The sequence below is a fragment of the Leuciscus leuciscus genome (genome assembly GCF_965113295.1).
Source record: "Leuciscus leuciscus genome assembly, chromosome: 1".
NCBI lineage: Eukaryota > Metazoa > Chordata > Actinopteri > Cypriniformes > Leuciscidae > Leuciscus > Leuciscus leuciscus.
This window is the reverse complement of record NC_138725.1, coordinates 43903772-43924499: the sequence shown is the minus strand read 5'-3', so window position 1 is coordinate 43924499 and position 20728 is coordinate 43903772. Positions and strand designations below refer to the sequence as shown.

The window sequence follows — 20728 nt, the reverse complement described above, 5'->3', positions numbered from 1 at the left end:
GTGAGTGAGTGAGTCTCTGTTTCAGACCTTTTTCTGTAAACCCTATAGAGATGGTTGTGTGTGAAAATTCCTGTAGATCAGCAGTTTCTGAAATACATAGACCAGCCAGTCTGGCACATAGACTGTAAAAAATGGCACTAACAACCATGCATGTTCCTAAATCACCTTTCTTCCCTTTTCTGATGCTCAGTTTGAACTTCAGCAGATCCTCTTCAACATGTCTACATGCATTGAACTTATTAGATATTTTTGTTAACAAGCAGTTGAACAGGTGATTAAAGTGGCCGGTGAGTATGTATGTAGCCTGTCTGTCTGTCTGTCTGTCTGTCTGTCTGTCTATATATATATATATATATATATATATATATATATATATATATATATATATATATATATATATATATATATATATATATATATATTAGAGAGAGAGGGAGATATAAAGAGAAACTGAGTAGTTCAGACACTTGCAGGAAGCAGAGATCAAGATCCAAAGAAAGTTTATTTTAATACATCAACCAAAATACAGGAATTTGTATAAGAAAGCACTACACAACTAATACTAAGACCAATACTAAGACCGATACTAAGACTAACTCAAACTGAGGGTTTATATACACTGCAGACCGGAGGAGAAACTTAACTAGATGATTAATGAAACACACCTGAACTGAACTAACACAATCAATTAGAAACATTACTAAATAACATATTCTAGGTGAAATTGTTTTCACAAACAATACACTATTTTAATTTTCTTATCTGTACAAATATCACAAATAGACATATTCAGCACTAATGAAAAACAGAATCTGGAGAATCAAATCACTGCACAAAAACACCTCAAACCTCAGCTACTTTTACACCTCTTAGCCTGGACAACTTGTTTTCATTGAAGAATAAGAATTCCTTGATAACATTATTTGAAAAGGCCTTCACATTTAGCTCTACAACATAAATTGTACACTTCAAAAAGTGAATAAATGCCTTATGTCAGTTCAGAATGACCACATGTCTGCTACAGATGTCTTCATGCATTTAATCCCTGAAGGTGTTTTCATCCAGCTCTATATCTCTGGCGATGGTGGGGACGGGGCTTGTGGGAATGTCGGTGAGAGTGCAGTAGTCCTGTTTTGAACGCATAGGCGTTGGGTTAATGATAACTGGTGCTTCAGAGGCCTCAAAGTCCTCTTGACTCTCAAGACTAAGAGCAGAGTCATTCAGAGACAGAACATCTCCACTCAGACACGCCACGCTGAGAGACTGCATGAAGTCGTCCACTTCATCTGGCAACACTTCACAGAACAAAGAAAATTCCTCACATGGGATACTCGTCTCACTGCACGTATCGGGCATTTGGCGTGGGGCCCAGACCTCAGCTGTGGGGCCCACATAGGGTTGATGGCACTGTGCTGCAGGATACATGGATGTTTTCTCTACCTGATCCTGTAGTGTAGATATGACCTCGGAAATCTTGTCGACTGTTGAAAAGTCTTCTATAACATGAATGTCTTGTAAAGGACTTTTGGCCAAAACCCAACACTTTAAAAAAAAAAAAAAAAAAAAAAAAAAAAAAAGAGGAAATATTAATCTGATATGAATATTAGGATATATCTAACAATTATATATGTAAATGTGTGTGTGTAAAAAATACAGTATAAATATATACAATATAATACTGTAAATATAAAATATACTGTAAATTAATTGATAGTATACATTTATATTATAATAATTACATCATATTGTTTAAGAGGTTCTGAATGTTTTATAAAAATTAAAAAAACATATCTTTCTTTTTTATACATGACTTATGTTACTTTGCATTTTTCGTGTACAGACATCATGGATCTCCATGAAAACGACTACAAACTTTGTATTATTCTGCCAGGCCAGTAGTTGGCGATGTTACTTTGTAAAGAAACACTACACACCTATAGACTGAACACATAATATGCATGTGCATGACATGTATGTACATATACTGTGTGTGTGTGTGTGTGTGTGTGTGTGTGTGTGTGTGTGTGTGTGTGTGTGTGTGTGTGTGTGTGTGTGTGTGTGTGTGTATACACATACATACATGCTTACTTTTTAAAATAAAATGCACTTGAAAAAAATATTTATATATATTAATTAATATTATATTTTAGTGGTTCTCAGTGTTTTACAATTTTTCTCACAAGCCCCTTGTTCTCATTTCATGTACCACCAATGGGTTCAAAACCTCGCTTGGGAAACCCTGGTCTATTTGAAGTCTGAAATATTACCTGAAAATTGCCCTGGTAATTTTGATAAAGAGGCTGGAAGTACGTTGCTGGTGTCGGCACCCATGAAATTTCTTTCATCTTAAATCTGCAATGCATAAATGTCACATTTTATATCCAGTGATCTTTCCTGTCTCACCTGTTGGTGTACTGCAGCATTTTGCAGTAAATTTGTGGCAATAGCAAGTGTATGATAAACAATTACCTTGCAGCAGGAACAGATAGAAGCAAAATTAAAAGTCCGAGTATTAAAAGTCCGAGTGTTCCAATGACAATCTTGCCGACTTGACTGGGCTCATCTTGTACCAAAAAAAACAACAACAAAAAACAATAATACTATTAATAAAATTGAGGGAAAAAAAGAAAAGAATAAAATAAAACAAACCGCGATGGGTAAAATTTGTAGGTGCAGTAAGCGATTTCTGAGAAACACTGTTGATATTTGAAATATTCCCAAACACACACCTTCCTTCATTGCTCCACCCCCAAAACGCACAAAAATGCAGTGCAAGAGTGGATGTCTCTTTATTATAGCTGAAGCAAAGCAAAATAATGCTTCAATGACACTCAACACTGTCCTGTTACAAAAGCTAACAACATCATATCTTTGTTCTGTGAATCAGCAAAGCCAATGTTACTCAGAAACAACGCAACCTCTGTGTCCGTTTTCAGGCCTTCCCGCTTAGCTCTCTCCAGCTCTGGAAAGCTTTTCTAATATTAAAGGAACACTCCACCGTTTTTTTAAATAGGGCTTATTCACCGTCTTTCCTACATTTAGATAGGTGGGCAAACGCATTTTTGTCTCAGTGCATGCATTGTTTTAGTTTGGCAGCGCCGCCGCTAGCTTAGCTTAGCATAATGAATGGAATCCTTTGTTGCCAGCTAGCATGTCCTGAGTAAAAGTGATTAAAAAAACTATTTACAAAAAAAAACGAATTACTTCTTGTGGCCTGCATATTCACAACGAGTACAAATAGCAATGCAGATTAAGACTAGGCGATTTCCTAGGCAGATATTGACTTGGGACTATATTGGGGTGAAGCACAGGCGAAGCACTGCTACTTGGGCGCAGAGATATCACGCAACACCTGAAATCCCCCCACGTTGAGCCTGGTCATCGATGGCAGTACCTTGTCCCACTCGCCACAGCACAGACACTATTTCAGTCGGCATAGGTTGGCATATTCCCCCACACTCACACCACCAGTTCGTGTTGGCTCTCATTCTCACGTCCTCAGGCTGTTGAGCGATCGCAACGTCCTCCTCCTGTCGTTCTATTTCCAAAGCACGCAGCTCCTCCTCTCAAACTCTGGTTCATAGAGGTATGGTTCTGGATCTTGGCTATCTGAAAAGTCACCCTCTTCGTCTCTCACAAAATCTGCCATGTTCATCACCATTCACTATGTCTACTGTCGGAAAAATAGCCAGCTTCTATTCACGCCGGTATGTTGACGGAAGTTGGGGGATTTCAGGTGTTGCGTGATATCTCTGCGCCCAATTAGCAGTGCTTCGCCTGTGCTTCACCCCAATATAGTCCCATGTCAATATCTGCCTAGGAAATTGCCTAGTCTTAATCTGCATTGCTATTTGTACTCGTTTTATATACGCAGGCCACAAGAAGTAATTACTTTTTTTTTTATATAGTTTTTTTAATCACTTTTACTCATGACATGCTAGCTGGCAGCAAAGGATTCCATTCATTATGCTAAGCTAAGCTATAGCGGCGGCGCTGCTAAACTAAAACAATGCATGCACCGAGACAAAAATGCGTTTGCCCACCTATCTACATGTAGGAAAGACGGTGAATAAGCCCTATTTTAAAAAACGGTGGAGTGTTCCTTTAACACAGGTCCTAAAGCTCTTGCCTGATCATAACCCTTCTTTTTCCTTTTCTCTTTTGTAATGTCTCTCAACCATCAGTTTTTCCTTAAGGCCACATCCACACGAAGTCAGAGCTTGCTCTATCCGATCTTTTTTTCCCCTCGTTCTACAAAAATATTCCATAAACACGGCGTCGTCTCAAATATCTTGCGTACACACAAAACCACTGAAACCGACTCAAAACGATGTAGTATACATGCAAGACCAGTATGTGGCGCTGTAATTCTGCCACAGAGATACACAAAAAAAGGAGAAGAATTGGAGCATGCACATAAACCTTGAACGCTTTATACAATAATAGGCTCAGTAGCTTCTACAACTACTTTTTTTTTTAACCAATACATTTATTGAACAATATAAATAACTATAAATGGTACAAAATATGAAATGTCTTAATCAGACAACAGACAGCATCATAGCATAAGAAAATATAAAGAAATGAAAAAGTCAAATAAAGAAATAAAATAAAAATACATTCAAGTAAATAATAAAGAAAGAAATAAAAGAGGCTCAGCAACTTCTGCAGCAAGAACACAAGCATGTAGTCCGCAGTTGTTATTGCTGTTACGTGACGAAACGGTGTATGAGTAAAGTTGACACCTGGGGTGATGACATCAACGTTTCACAAAAATATACGGATTGGCTGTACACACGAAAACGCAAGGATGTCGTTTTCAGATTTATCCACTCTGGGACCCAGTTTAACCTTTTCACATGTAAGTTTAAAATATTCTGGCTGACGCTCCAGCGTGAGTTTTTCAAGGCGACCATTATTTAGAACCTGTCACTTTATTGTTTCCATGGTTACGTGTCATTGCTTGTCACGTGACACACCGCAACAGCACTGAATGAATAATGATCTGCTTTTATGTCATTTTTCCTTTTTTATTCAAAACATTCACACATTTATTAGCTAGAACATGACATATCTAATATTCCGATAGTCAAATATGTGCAAGTGGATGTGTTTTGTTGTTTAAACTCCATTATAACGATTGTGTTAGTTGAGCTGTGTTACTAACCATGTTACTTTCTGCCACAGTTCGGATAATCAGATCTGATGGATTTACAAAACTTAATTTCATCCACTTCTCCCGAAATACATTAAAGTAAGTGGCCGGTGAACTGGGTGAAGAATAGAGTAAAGCTACTTACACAATGTGTGTTTGATATAAATAAAACGTATTGTCTAATTATAATGGAAAGGATTATTATTCCCCTTCCATAGATAACAGTGTGTATTTTACAAACTCAAATTCATTGTTTTGCAAGTACTTATGTGATTTTAAATGTCATAAACCTAAAATAAACATTATGTGGTTCAAAACACTGAATAGTTGTGATATATGACAGTGCTGAGCGTGTCCGTCTCTGGCTCGCGCAAGCACGTTTGAATTTAGAAGTTGATCACGTGATGCACTGACTGTCAGTGTGATCGTACGCCCCAGGGAGCGAAAAAATGTTCTCTTACGAGAGGTTCTCTCGTATTGCGTAAGTTAGCTTACGCTACGGGTAAAGTCATCTTTTCTCGAGATATGAAGGCAAAAAATTATCCTTAATTTTTATTCATTGTCAACGCAGTGCAGCAGCTAGCAGACCTAGAGCAGGCTATCTAGCGCGCTCATTGGCTGCTCCGCGGCAACTGCAGCAGCCTACCAGTGAGCCTGGCGTGACGTCGCGCCCTCACGCGTCACAGCCCGCCAGAATGGGAGTGGCTTAGCGTATAAAAGGAAGGCTCGGAGGCTGATACCCTGATACTCTTCAGCGAAGCTCTCCGCATCGCTGCACTCTGAGAGAAGCCGCCGCCGTCGAAACCAGCGCCTGCAAGCCGAGGAAAGCGCCTGAGGAAGCCGGCCGTCTTCGCCGCCTTCAGCCTTCCGTGCCTGCTTCGCTATCCGGCGACAAGTATCCTTTTATACGCTTCTGCTGTGTGTTCGCCGCTGCGACACACTTCTCACAAAAGAGCCGAGGCGTTTGTTTCAAAATGCCTCGCATTTCATGCGGCTCGTGCCGAGCCCCTCTCAGCGACAGGGACCGCCACCTCATCTGCGCTCTCTGCCTGGGACGTGACCATGCAGCCACCGCCTTGTCTTCGGGCGGCTGCGAGCTTTGCGAAGAACTGCCGATGTCGACCCTGCGGGCTCGACTCGCCTTGTTCGACGCTGATGCTGCCACTCCGCCTGTCCCTGGGCCGCGTAAGAAAAAACGCCGCTCACAGAGACCACCGGAGCTTGATGCGCCAGCCAGGTTTTCGCCGGAGCCTCTCCCGCGAGCCTCGCTCTCTCCCTCTCCGCCCCCGCTTCCCGACGCGCAGATGCCGGCTCCCGCCCGCACTGCCGTCGCCTCAGGGGATGAAGCGGATGAGGACGCCATCATTGACAGCTGCTCTATCCTGGCTTCGGACAGCGAGGAATGGTCCGGATCTCACCGCTCCACCTCCTCTTCGACCCAGGAATCTGGCCGGGCTCGCGCCAGTGTGGACGACGAGCTTCTCCGCCTCCTCACTAAGGCTGTCGAGCACTTAGGCCTCGACTGGTCACCACCGAAGGCGCCCGCGCCTAACAGGCTCGACGGGTGTTTTCTGCCTAGCCGCCGCCAAGCGCCTGCCTCTAGGCCAGCACCCTTCCTGCCCGAGCTCCACGCTGAGCTTTCCAAATCCTGGAACGCTCCTTTCTCCGCGAGGCTTCGCTCTTCAGTCTCCTCGACTCTCTCTCACGTGGACGGAGCCGCGGAGAAGGGATATACTCAGATTCCCCCGGTGGAACAGGCGGTCGCAGCGCACCTTTGCCCCCCATCCGCGAGATGGCGCTCAAAGTCTGCCCTCCCGTCTAAAGCCTGCAGGACTACGTCAGCACTCGTCAGCCGCGCCTTCTCTGCCGCTGGACAGGCTGCTTCCGCCCTGCACACAATGGCGGTTCTCCACATCCTCCAGGCCGATCTCCTCCGCCAAATGGACGAGAAGGGCCCGAGTCACACCGCCTTCACGGACTTGCGCAGCGCAACGGACCTCTCCCTTCGCGCTACCAAGACCGCGGCCCAAGCCATCGGGAGATCCATGGCATCGCTTACAGTTACCGAGCGCCATCTGTGGCTAACGCTCGCCGACATGGGTGAGTCTGAGCGGTCCGTCTTCCTCAACGCCCCGCTCTCCCCCACCGGCCTCTTCGGCCCTGCTGTAAGCGGCATCGTGGATCGTTTTTCGGAGGTACAGAAAGCGTCGCAGGCCATGAACCTCTTCCTGCCTCGCCGCTCGAGCTCCGCTGCAGGCCGCTCTCAAGCACAGCCTCCTGCACGCAGCTCTACACAGCGCTCGTCTCGACCTCCGCCTTCGCAGCAACGACAGGGCGGCCGCCCTAGGTCGCGCTCATCCAGCCAGCACAGACCGCCTCCCCCTCGGGGACCCCGGCCTAAGATCGCGCTGAAGCCCGAGCCTGCGAAGTCCTCCTAGCATGCGCAGGGAGGAAAAGACGGTTGAGTCCCGCTGCGGCCGGACCGCCGTCAAAACTCACAACGTTACCTCTGCCAGTCCCCTTAGCAAAGGCTACTGCAGTAGTGTTCACCGCAGCCAACGAGTCAGTTACGCAACTCGCTCGCCTGCACACAAACGCCGTTTTCACGGCGACCCAGAGAAATCTCAAAAAGAGCATAATGTCTGGTTTTCCGGCTCACGCCGACGGTGTTATGAGTGTAGCATATGTGCCCACATCCCAGTGTTCACCCCTACACACAAGCACGATCTCCCCTGTGTACCCCACAGAGCACACTCTCATAAAGCGGGCACGCGCCGCTCGAGTGTTAAACGTAGGAAATGTGCCCACGATCCAGTGCCCACACCTACACTTTGCCCGCTCTGTCTCACAACTGTCTCGGGGGTTACATCACATAAAGCTCCCCACCACTGGCCGTGTTGCGAATGTAAGCCCTGTGCCCGCCTACGAGCGCTCACGCTTACTGATAAACACATTAACGCCCACGCCGCTCTCGCGCCACGGGTTTCTCACTGCAAAATGTTCTCCGTCCCAAGTGACCGAGTCATTGAGTGCTGTCCAGCCAGTTATCGCTATCAGCGAGCTCCCGTTCCCCAGAATCGACAGCGCGCGCACCGCGCAAATTCCTCTGTTACGTGTCCCCTATCCCGCGCAGTGCAGCGGTCGGGACCCAGAGGCCATTCGACCCCTAGCTATGCATGCGGAAGCGTGGGAAGCTATCCCGGGCGTGTCAGAATGGGTGCTGAACATTGTGAAACGGGGCTATTCGCTGCAGTTCGCTCGCCGTCCCCCGCGCTTTCGAGCACGTACCGAGACGAGAGTGAATACAGAAGCAGCCCATCTGCTTCATACAGAGATAGCGAAACTATTGTGCAAGGGGGCGATAGAACGAGTGCATCCTTCTCTGACCGAGACGGGCTTTTACAGCCGCTATTTCCTCGTTCCCAAGAAGGACGGAGCGCTCAGACCCATATTAGATCTGAGATATTTGAACAGAGCTCTCATGAGACGGCCGTTCAAAATGCTCACAACCAGACAAATCCTCGCGCAAATCCGCCCGAGGGACTGGTTTATTTCTCTCGATCTGAAAGACGCATACTTTCAGATTCAGATTATACCCCGTCACAGGCCATTCTTGAGATTCGCCTTCGACGGTCAGGTATATCAATACACCGTCCTCCCGTTCGGCCTGTCCTTAGCACCCCGTACGTTCACGAAGTGCATGGACTCGGCCCTCGCTCCCCTGAGAACACAGGGCATGCGAATTCTGAACTATTTGGACGACTGGTTGATTCTAGCGCAGTCAGAGGAAGAACTCATATCCCACAGACTAGCGCTTCTCAGCCATCTGAAAAGCTTGGGTCTCTCGGTCAACTGGACCAAGAGCTCATTAATACCCAGTCAGTCGATCTCTTTTTTGGGAATAGAACTGGACTCGGTGGCTATGACGGCCAGATTGTCGACACAGCGCGCGCGCCGTATTCGACATCTCGCCGCGTCTTTTCAGAAAGGCAGGTGTTTCCCCCTGAAAGCATTTCAGAGGATGTTGGGCCACATGGCTTCAGCTGCAGCGGTGCTCCAGCTGGGCCTACTGCGCCCGCTTCAGCGCTGGCTGAAAGCGAGAGCGCCCCGCAGAGCGTGGATTGCCGGCGGCCCGCGAGTCAGTGTGAATCAGGGCTGCGTCTCAGCCCTGCAGCCCTGGCTGGCGGCCGAATGGTACCAACGGGGAGTTACAATGGGAGTTATCTCGCACCGGAAAACGATCTCGACAGACGCCTCCAACCTAGGTTGGGGAGCGCTTCTCGAGGGCAGACCTGTCTATGGCCTCTGGTCAGACCGGGAGAAATGCCTTCACATAAACTGTCTGGAGATGCTAGCGGTCGAGAATGCACTGAAACATTTTCTCCCATACCTGCGAGGACACCATGTACTAGTTCGCACAGACAACATGTCAGTGGTGTCCTACGTGAACCGTCAGGGCGGGATCAGATCCAAAATCCTCTGCGCACTGGCGGAACGCCTCCTCGTTTGGGCTCAGGGCTCACTGCGCTCGCTGAGAGCCGCGCATGTGCCCGGTCACCTGAACGTCGGCCCAGACAGACTGTCCAGAGACAACGTTCCCCCCGGGGAATGGTCTCTGCACCACCAAACAGTCCAGCTTCTATGGCGCCTGTTCGGCAGAGCGAAAGTCGACCTCTCGGTCTCTGCATGCGTGGAGAATCAACGAATACTCGTTGATTTGCCAAAAGGGGTCGTGAACACGATCACGCAGTCTAGAGCCCCCTCTACGAGACGGCTCTACGCATCTAAATGGTCTGTGTTTAACAAGTGGTGCACGGGGAAAAGTTTAAACCCACAAGCGTGTCAGGTTTCGTGGGTTTTGTGCTTCCTTCAGGAGCTGCTGGACGTGGGCAGGTCCCCCTCCACGCTCAAAGTCTATGTTGCGGCTATTGCAGCGCTCGCCGACTCGGCGCGTGGCCGCACATTAGGAAGGAATGAATTCATCATCCGCTTCCTTAAAGGAGCCAGGAGGATGAATCCCCCGCGGCCCCCCTCGGTTCCGATCTGGGATTTGTCTTTGGTCCTAGAGGCCCTGAAAGCTCATCCCTTCGAACCTTTGGACACTGTGGATCTGAAATACCTCACTTTCAAAACCGTTTTTCTGATAGCTCTGTCTTCAGTTAAACGCGTGGGTGACTTACACGAGTTATCAGTTAACGCGGCGTGTCTCGAGTTCGGACCTAATGACTCAATAGTCATTCTCAAACCGAGACATGGTTACGTCCCCAAGGTGATGGGCACTCCTTTCAGAGCGCAGGTCATTTCCCTCTCAGCCCTACCGGCATCCGGCGGCGAGGTTGATAGTAACCTCCTCTGCCCTGTCAGGGCTCTGAGGAATTACGTCACGCGCTCCGCCGCTTTCAGGCGCTCGGAGCAGCTTTTCGTTTCGTTTGGAGGGTGCACCAAGGGTCTCGCCGCCTCGAAACACAGTCTGTCCAGATGGATAGTGGACGCTATTGCAGCAGCTTATGCGTCCAAAAACCTGCAGTGCCCTTTGGGCATCCGGGCTCATTCCACCAGAGGCATGGCCTCATCGTGGGCTTGGTCCAGCGGGATTTCCATTCATGACATTTGTACAGCGGCAGGCTGGGCCTCCCCCTCTACATTTGTTAGGTTTTATAACCTGGAAGTCCCCGCCCTGCAGGCTAAACTTCTATCAGTCTGAGTCGTGTGTATGTCCTGCCCACACTTTGGTGCGCAGGCTACTGACTCGGTTTAGCTCTCCTGGTTGAGCTGCACTAGAAAGGGTTATGTCAGTATAGACCGGTCGTACCGCTCTACACCCTCTAATGTGTGCTTATGAACATGTGCTGGCCCACTCTGTCGGCCACCTGTTTCCCACTTATCAGTGTTCCCCGGGCTTCCCCTGGGACTCATGTAGTGGATGCTGGGCGCGCACGGCGTTGACAAGGGGTTCCCGTAGCGTAAGCTAACTTACGCAATACGAGAGAACCTCTCGTAAGAGAACGTAATCGGTTACTAACGTAACCTCGGTTCTCTCTAGAAGAGGGAACGAGTATTGCGTAACCCGCCGTGCTCGCGCCACGAGCTCTTGTCGCTTCAATCGACGAAAACCAGGGTATCAGCCTCCGAGCCTTCCTTTTATACGCTAAGCCACTCCCATTCTGGCGGGCTGTGACGCGTGAGGGCGCGTGCGCCCTCATTGGGCGTGACGTCACGCCAGGCTCACTGGTAGGCTGCTGCAGTTGCCGCGGAGCAGCCAATGAGCGCGCTAGATAGCCTGCTCTAGGTCTGCTAGCTGCTGCACTGCGTTGACAATGAATAAAAATTAAGGATAATTTTTTGGCTTCATATCTCGAGAAAAGATGACTTTACCCGTAGCGTAAGCTAACTTACGCAATACTCGTTCCCTCTTCTAGAGAGAACCGAGGTTACGTTAGTAACCGATTACGTTTCCCAGGATGGTAGGGGAAGACTCATTAATATTCATTAGGGAAGTCATCCCTGATTGGTCTTAACCCCAGTGACGGGTAGGTTTAGGGGCGGGGTTAGGGTAGGTCATCAGACCCCCAGTGGCGGGTAGGTTTAGGGGTGGGGTTAGGAGTAGGTCATCAGACCAATCAGGGATGACTTCCCTAATGAATATTCATGAGTCTTCCCCTACCATCCTGGGAAAAAAAATATCGCCCCCAGCGACCAGCCAAGACTGATCACAGCGTTCCCAAAAGTTTCAAGTTCCCAAAAGGCCGGATCCGTCAGGACGAAACGCCAATACTATATAAAATGTTATACATACACAGCTAAACACATCTCCGTGTGGACAAAGCCTAATTCTACCTCTTGCTCACTCCCTCTCCTCCCCCATCATGAGTGAACAAGCCCCCTACTGCTGATAGGCTACAAGTGTGTTGTGCTGCTCTGGCCTATCCATTTTCAACAGCGTTTAAGAAATCGCTTACTAAACCTTTAATCTCTCAGCAAACAAATATATTTATATAAATTAAGTACATGAGAGTGTAAATATAGATCATCACAGTATTCACCTCTGTATGCCGTAGGACTATTCCATTTGACTGTGCTGCTCCAGTCGCTCCATGTTCCGCTGTATCCGTTTATCTTATGTATCCCAGTCCTCACCATAGCAGTGTACGTAGTTCCAGGATCAAGCTTCATTTCATCAATCTGAATCATATTAGTGTCTGGATGAACAATGATGACCTTCAAAAAAAAAAGAAAGAAAAAAAAGAAAAAAAAGAAAAGAGTAACGTTAATGTGAAACCATTCATAGAAAACATTCATTTTCAAAGCAAGAACACACATATAGATTGCGTTTTGATGTGGGTGAAACAGAGGATGTTCTCTGAGAACACACACTATGAATGGTGGACATTTACAGCTGAATCATCTTTCTAATTAATCTTACGCTGTCATTTTCTCCATCTCTGTAGTAGAGGAATTTGTACATGATGGGTAGAGCATCTTTGTATTTATGGCCTTCATATCCATTCTTCCAAAAGAAATTATACGTCCCATTTACATATTGTAACGTCAGATTAAATGGGGCTTTTGGCTTAACTGGGAAAAGAGAGAAGCTTCATGTACGTGAAATATAAGAAGAAAAAAACACTTTTCTTTAGTTACAAAGATTTACTCACTGTTTTTTGCCGGACAAAAATCACCATCCAAAAGAGACGAATAATTACTGCCGTTTTCCAAATAATTAAGTGTCACAGCATAAATGAGATACGTTCTTGTTTTTTCTACTGTGAAACTGCAGGTGTGATCTTCACGTGCTCTCTGGAGTGAGCATCTATACGACCTGTGTGTGTTGGCAGAATCTGTCTCAGTACTGGTAATGCACACAAATTCAACTGAAAAATAGTGTATTAATTACTAAACAGAATGTTAATGAATAACTGCTTACACGTTGTCCGACCCTTGAAATTCCAGCCAGTATGATCTGTTTCTAGTGGATGTGACTGGTAGTTTTAAAGAGCAGTTGATGGTTATCCAGTAATCTGTCACACAGATGAGCCCTGTTGTCAGAGCTGAAACATGAAACAGAAAAATGGTCACATCTTTTTGGAAATACTGTACATGTAAAATCCATTGTGACTAAAAGTGCAGATTTGAGAAGCCTGTTTTACCCTGTGAACTGGCATTAAGTTCCACTAAAAAAGCCAAGAAAATGCAGATCATTCCAGTACGGTTCATCATTCTTGTAAAGGATTGTATGTACACACACTTCCAGATTTCAACACATAATTCCGCATGCAACTGAAAAGACCCCTTTGAAAAGTTAGCCATAAATAAAACAATAATTAAACTGATAAAGAAAAACTTTCAATATAAGTCCATCAGGTTCCATTGATTTAAGTACTAGAGTTTTACAAATTAGGTGATTATCCTGAACGTGTATTTAATAAATAATAACAATTAAAAGTGAAAACACAAATCATATGTATACATTCCTGTATTTAGGCTCAAATTTTAAATAACACATGTTACAACAGACACAATTATATCAACTCACCAAATTTATTCTGAAGCACCGGAGTCATAATAGCGTGAAAGTTGGCATATGTGGCAGTGAAGGGCATCAAGTTGGTTTTATATACAGAGAAGTTCCTGTTTATGTAGGAGGTCTTAACCTCAAAGTTATCTGAAATCTCTGATTAGTCGTTTAAGATGGCATCACAAGGTTCTCACACGTCACGTGTGGAGCCACATGGTTGATTCTCACATTAAATTAAACTGTCCAGGTGAACATACCTTCTAAAGAGTAAATACACACACAAAAAAAGTCGCAAATACAATCAACTTGGATGTTTAGGTCATTTCAACTTAAATTACATTAAACTGACTTGAAACATTAGTTGATTCTAGCATAACATAAAAAAGGTTGAAAAATGCATGTTGTCATAACTTACTGATCATATATTTTTTACAGTGTACAAAAATATAAAACAACATGTAAGCAGCCAAGTCTATTACTTAAAGCAGCTGAGGGCTGATGCCGGTCTGAACGTGCACGCTCAGGTTGTTATTCACTTCAAAGTCCACACACAAGTTAAAATGCTTACATTGTAGATTTATTTTACCTTGACTGGTCTTCATTTCAAGTAAGCAAGAGTCCAACAAACAGTCAGTAAATCCACAGTTCCAAGTCCTTCACCAGTACAGATTTCCTACTTGCATAGCATAGCATAGCATAGCATAACTTAACGTAGCGGTCTAAAAACTGTGTTCAGCTTCTCTCCAGCAACACCTGTCACCTTCTTCTTCTTCTTCTTCTTCTTCTTCTTCTTCTTTCCAATTTTACGGCGGTTCGCATCCAGCTTTTTGGTGCATTACCGCCCCCTCTGCTCCGGAGTGTGGAACACCTGTCACCTTCTTCTTCTTCTTCTTTTTCATTTTATTGGCAACCGCACTTTACAGTGCATTACTGCCATCATCTGGTAGCTTGGAGCTCGGATCAGAAACATTCCTAGCTCTTAATATTTCTAAGCACACCTGTCACCTGAAGGAAGGTTCCCACCTATACTCTAACCAATACGCTGATTTCACGCAGCCGCCATTTTGAAATCGAAAGTGAGGCTCCGGTGGGAAGAACCCCGGAAGTAAAGATAAACAACAATGCCTTGGATTACCAACCTGAAGCTGCTGCCGCGATTTACACTATTGGATGTTACTATTCAATATAGGATATATATATATAGTTCATTCCTGCTTCTTTTTTTACATTCTGAATTATATATAAAAAAAATATTTTATTTATAAATGAATTGCACTGTATATAGTCTAAAGTATGAAAGAAATGTATGTACATTTTTAGAATTGACACAACATCATTAAACACAACAATACGCCATCGCATTCACGACTCTCCTGTGATTACAGGCGACACTTCCGGTTTTCTTCCCACCGGAGCCTCGCTTTCGATTTCAAAATAACGGCTGCGTGAAATCAGCATAATACACTTATGAAACAAAAGTTTAAATAAAGACAAAATGGCTCTTACGGCTCTACAACATATTGTAACAATGTAGCGAAAATAAAGTTTCCTCACAATTATGATTCAGTAAGTAGCCTACATTTAAAGTTTACAGATGTTATAGCAAAGGGAGGACCTGAATGCATTTTGAATAGCCCTAAAATTATTTTTGTTGTATTTTTTCTTATACTCCCCATGTATGACTGATTCTATAAATGACTGACATTTATTGCAGTGACTTTAAAGATGAAAAGTTACAAATGCGAACTTTCATTTGTGGCTTCCTACTGTATGTCACTCTGCCTTTTTCATCTTCTAGTTTCAGATGTTGCAACTTCTAAAGTGCTCCTGTGGCTGCGTGTCGAAAAAAAGGCCGCACATGTTGCTATACAAGTTTCTGTCTTATGCAACTTGTTAATACCTGGCTATTCAGGCTATATAACACAAAGCACTTGACCAAAAAAAAAAAAAAAAAAAAAACGAGACATTCTGCTGAGCTAATTATTTGTTCAGAAGATCTGATAAGTAGAAATACCCTTATTACTATCAGGTGCTTGGCATTTTTTAGATCCGTCTGTGACTCATGCCTTATCTTGCTCTGTGCAGCAAACACTGATAACTCCAACATTGTGTGCAATCACTGAAGAACTGCACAGCTAATGTAATCCTCATGCAAAAAAAGTCGCGAAGTGCATCATTTCTCAGTATTACCTCAATAGATAATCAGTATAGCATTGGTCACACCTCACTTCACATACTTCTGCCATACACGCTAAATGTATGTACTTCAGCTGATGCTGAGTATGGTATGTCAGTATACATCATAAAATCACCAAAGTCCTCTGTCATGCACTGTTGGTGTTAGCATGTAAACATTAGCATGTAGCTAAATTAGGTTCAAACATTTTAACACATCCCCCAAATATTCAGAATATTGGTTGTACAGGGCTTTTTAGTGACCAGTTCTTGAACTTTAACTTAAAGGACCCTATTTTAACGATCTGAAACGCAAGTATCAAGCGCGAAACGCAAGTAACTTTGTGGGCGGTTCTTAGGCGCTGTTGCTATTATACCGGCGGGATAAATGACTCTTGCGCCCGACGCAAATCTAAAATGGGTTGGTCTGCAGTAGCTTCATTATTCATAGGTGTGGTTTGGGCGTAACGTTAAATAAACCAATCAGAGCGACATCTCACATTCCCTTTAAGAGCAGGCGCGCTTGTTCCATGGCGGATTGCTATTATAACGGCGGATTTGCCAGGCGCACGCCAGGAGCGGTTCACAGCCGAGGAGACCGACGTTCTCGTCAGGGCCGTAAAAGACAGAGAGGTGACATTATGGGGATGGGAGAAACCCATCCAAATTAGCTTTGGTTAAACAGGCGTACAATAATTTGGGTAAATGTGTAAGCTAGATTTATGCCTATTCTTTTCACATCTTCATGGACACAACAATGATTTCCCTCTTGTGTTAATACTTTTCCTTGTAATAATGTATGGTTTTCTAAAAATGAGAACTGCTCATACTGTGTGTAGATGAGATAAGCAAAGTGCATGTGCATTGTGCACACGCTACATTGATTATGACCAAGCATGCGCCCTTAAAATAGCATATGAATAACATAGACTTTAGACTAGGTTTTTCCTGGTCAGTGGCGGAATTGTTTTCTAAACCTGCAAAATAGCACCAGGGAACATTTGCACCAGAACACGCCTCCTCTTTACGCTGAACCGCCCCCCGGGAGCGTAAGTTCATTTCCTAATTTACCGACGTGCGTCTGTGGAGGGAAAAGTCCGCTGTGCGTCGGGTGCAAAATAGGAATGATACATGCGTCGGTGTACAAAGTCAATTGCGCTGGGTGCAAGATAGGGCCCAATGGGTTAGTTTACCAAAAAATGAAAATTCTGTCTGTAATTACTCAGCCTCATGTTGTTCCAACCCCGTAAAGGTTGATGATACACAGGGCAACTTTTTGAGCAATGTTTGTGGGCAATCTTGCGGAGCGATTGTTGCTTGGGCACTTTCCCATTGAAAAAAAAAAAGGGCAATACATTTCTATCTGGATAATTTAGATCGGTCATGGGCCCTGTGTCTCATCTGGTTGCTCATTGACGGCAACATTGCCCAGCAAAATTGCTCAAAAAGTTGCCATGTGAATCATCACCTTAAAGGTCCCAAGGCATGAAAATTTAACTTTATGAGTTTTTTTAACATTAATATGAGTTCCCCTAGCCTGCTTATGGTCCCCCAGTGGCTAGAAATTGTGATAGGTGTAAACCAAGCCCTGGGTATCCTGCTTCGCCTTTGAGAAAACGAAAGCTCACGCCCGTTTCACACATACTCCGTGTGCAGTGCGTATGCGGTGCGTGTTGAGGTGCGTTCACATATGACTCATTCCAGAATTGCGGGTACATTTCAAGTAGAGAAAGAAAACAAAAAAAATAGGATTTCTTTTTTCCATTAAACATTTTTATTTTCATATAATGCACTTTAAATTCAACATTTTCAATATTTTCTTATCTTAAACTTGTAAGACTTAAAATATTAATACTGAACATCAATGTACTAACAGAAAAATCTGTCAATTCTGTTATAGACAAATTGGGTCAAATATATACAGTTAACTAATGTAACACAATTTCATCCCTAAGAGTATTTTTGTCTTTTCATCCATTAATGCAACTTTAAGCATATTAAGATAGAGACTTTTTGTTTTGGAGTAAACATATCAACACATTTAATTGAAAAGTTGCCAAGATTGTGTGCATTTTCTCTAAGGATGGCTTTAAAAACTTGCAGTAAGAATACTAATTATGCTAATACGATTCTGATCAATTTGTTAACAATAAAACACATATGATGATATTTTTTTAAGTAAATCTTAAACAAACAGAGTTGACATTGATCATAACAGAGTTGACATTAATAACAGAGTTGACCACCCATAGTTAAAAGTATAAAAACAACAACATTTTCTGCCAGTGTAACAAGGTCCACTGAGTCGAGTTGCAATGAGAACAGTGCAGCTTTATTAAAAAAAAATGTATTCAAATAAATGTGAACAAAATAAACATACTTGACATGGACATGACACTCCCCAACAGCAGTTCGAGGGAGCAAAGCTAGACTAAATATAATGGGTGACATGGAGGCTATTTATACACAAAAGGCTTGTTCGACTTGAACCGGCGCTGCACAGACCGATCGGTGAATGACATCAAAATACCACGAGAGCGATTAGAGAGCAGACGGCTCCTTATGCTATTCATATTTTTCTTGCACAGAAAAGGGTTATCTTTATTTAGTATTTAAATGTGCACTATGCCCAACCCTAACCCTAACCTAACCCTACCCCCATGCAGTTCTAAAATGACAAAAAATGCACAAATTGAGGATACAATACTTTTAAAGTCATTTGTTGACAATCCTAACAAAGAACTTAACTTTCCTCGATCTACCTATGTCTTACCATACATAACCCTATAGACTCTTGGACCTAATGTTACCTGGATATCCGTGGTTCAGGGTCTGGTTCAGGACTTTGTGGTGGTGTCATCTTTACAAGTCTCTGCTTTTCTGCTCTGCATCTCTGCTGTGCCTCTTTCCAATACCTGCACTTGTACCTTTTCTCCCTTTCCCCCAGATCGGCCACTCTGAATGTCTGCCCTGCATTTTTCCTTTTGTGCCATCTATTTCTATCTTTTTGCACATTTTCTGCCTTCCTTACAGGGTCGGCATCTTGCCGTGTCCTGTATTGCCATTGCCTTTCTGCTGCTGACAGTTTCATCTGTCCTTAACCTGGAATTTTTTATATAACTTAATAGAGTAAACACAAAAAATATTTGAAAAATAGACTTAATTATTTCATGATAATCCAAGTTGAATGTATGAATCAGGAGGCGGACACAGTCAATAATAGGTGGTGTGGGAGTCATTTTCCCCATTAAAAAAATCATACATAAAGCATTATTTTTTGGGATAGTGTAATGTAATTTGTGTTATTATTGAAAACTGATTCCAAAAAGTTTTTTTTTTTTTTTTTTAATAAAAGGTTTATCTGGCAGACTCAAAATGTACCCCCAATTCTAGAATGACTCGCTGCGTTTGCAACTGATCCGCGGCTGTACCACAAACACATGCTCACTATTTTTATTTCAAATCCAGAAGTTATGCAGCAACTTTAATTTTTTTTAAAAAAAAACAAGTTTTGTCAGCATTGCGATTCTCTTTGTACACATATACACTCTTTAATGGACGTATGCACGTTTAAACACAATTTAAACAACGTAGGCCACTCAGTTTCAGTCAATCTCATGTTAATCTTGAGTACCTATAGAGTAGTATTGCATCCTTCATATCTCCAAAAAGTCTTTAGTTTTATTATATTTATAAAAGAAAGATAGGCTGTACCGAGTCTTTCCGGAAAAAACCGAGCGGCTGGAGGCGTGCCGTGTGGGCGGAGCTAACGAATCACGAGCGCGCGCAGCTTTTAGCGTCTGGAAGCTGTGACATCCTTTACCGTGAGGAAAAAAACGTTATCCAAAACAAACCATGACTAACAATCAGATTCAGCCATACATTTATGATCCAGAATCAGATCCCGAGGCTGAAATTGAACACGAGCATCAGCAGCAGCAACGACTACAGAAGGACGTCTCTATGTGGTTTGCACTGGAACTATATGTATTTGCTTAGAGGTTTTTGTAAATGACTAATTTCCCCTTTATGTCGTCGTATTTTTTTATTTATTTTTTTTTGACGTGAGAAAAGGTTAAAGAACCCTTTCTTTAAAGGTGTACATGTGGGAAGTGCAGTTTGATGCCAACTGAGGCGGAAAACGTTTGCTGCCAAGAAATAGAACCGGTTATACTTATGTCTTGAAGTGCATTATAATGTGTAAAGTTGTAGTTTGTAAGACTTAATATGACAGCATACAATTATGCTGGGTTCTTTGGGAATCTGTGCAGGGTTGTCTTGCCCTGGCAACCAAAAACACACTTCTTTGGTGACATTGTTTATTTCTTTAAGTCCTTTGACTGCAGCGCAGCCGATGACTTCCCTAAAGCCGAGCACAGCGCTTTGATGGGCGATTGGGCGTACTGCTTTCACTCTCTCACTCTGATCTACGGGTGCGCGTAGACCAGAGTGATGGTCTACGCGCAGGACCCTTATAGGGGTCCTTATAGGACCCCTATAAGGAAATTCCGCCGCATCTGACGTCACACATGCCCATACTCGAAAAAAACTTTCCGAAACTTGTGACAAACCGGAAGGAGTAGTTTTGGCACAGAAATACTCCATCAAATGTACAACTTAATTTTTGAAACATTGTCCATGTTTAGCATGGGAATCGAACTCTTTAACAGTGTAAAAAACTACAGTGTAGGGGAGAGCGGGGCGCAACCTAACGCTTTTTGACTTTCTCAGTTTGTGTAAATCTACTTATGGTTCAGAGTATTTATTTTTTCCCACATTAATTTCCCACATGTCTAGTACAATTATGTGGTTTTGTTTTATTAATACAGTATATACTTTTTTCTTGACATACCCCGAAAGAATGGAAGTGAAATGTGACAACA

The 20728-nt window shown here is 43.7% G+C and overlaps 1 protein-coding gene across 6 annotated transcripts; it reads right to left on the bottom strand.

Moving 5' to 3' along the window:
• Window positions 1-483: 483 nt before the first annotated feature.
• On the bottom strand, window positions 484-14520 carry il21r.2 (interleukin 21 receptor, tandem duplicate 2). Of its 6 annotated transcripts, none has more exons than XM_082162756.1 (10): window positions 14257-14518; window positions 13689-13930; window positions 13303-13444; window positions 13080-13203; window positions 12811-12974; window positions 12579-12730; window positions 12199-12373; window positions 2470-2563; window positions 2268-2352; window positions 484-1542 (listed from the first exon to the last, which is right to left on the bottom strand). In XM_082162756.1, the coding sequence occupies exons 3-10, from the start codon at window positions 13370-13372 to the stop codon at window positions 1039-1041; spliced, it is 1368 nt and encodes a 455-aa protein (XP_082018882.1). In that variant the 5' UTR covers window positions 13373-13444; window positions 13689-13930; window positions 14257-14518; the 3' UTR covers window positions 484-1038. The 6 variants fall into 6 exon arrangements, with proteins under 6 accessions (XP_082018882.1, XP_082018883.1, XP_082018880.1 ...); XM_082162757.1 differs by having other exon boundaries at window positions 13689-13927; XM_082162754.1 differs by having other exon boundaries at window positions 13689-14518.
• Between the last annotated feature and the right edge of the window lie 6208 nt (window positions 14521-20728).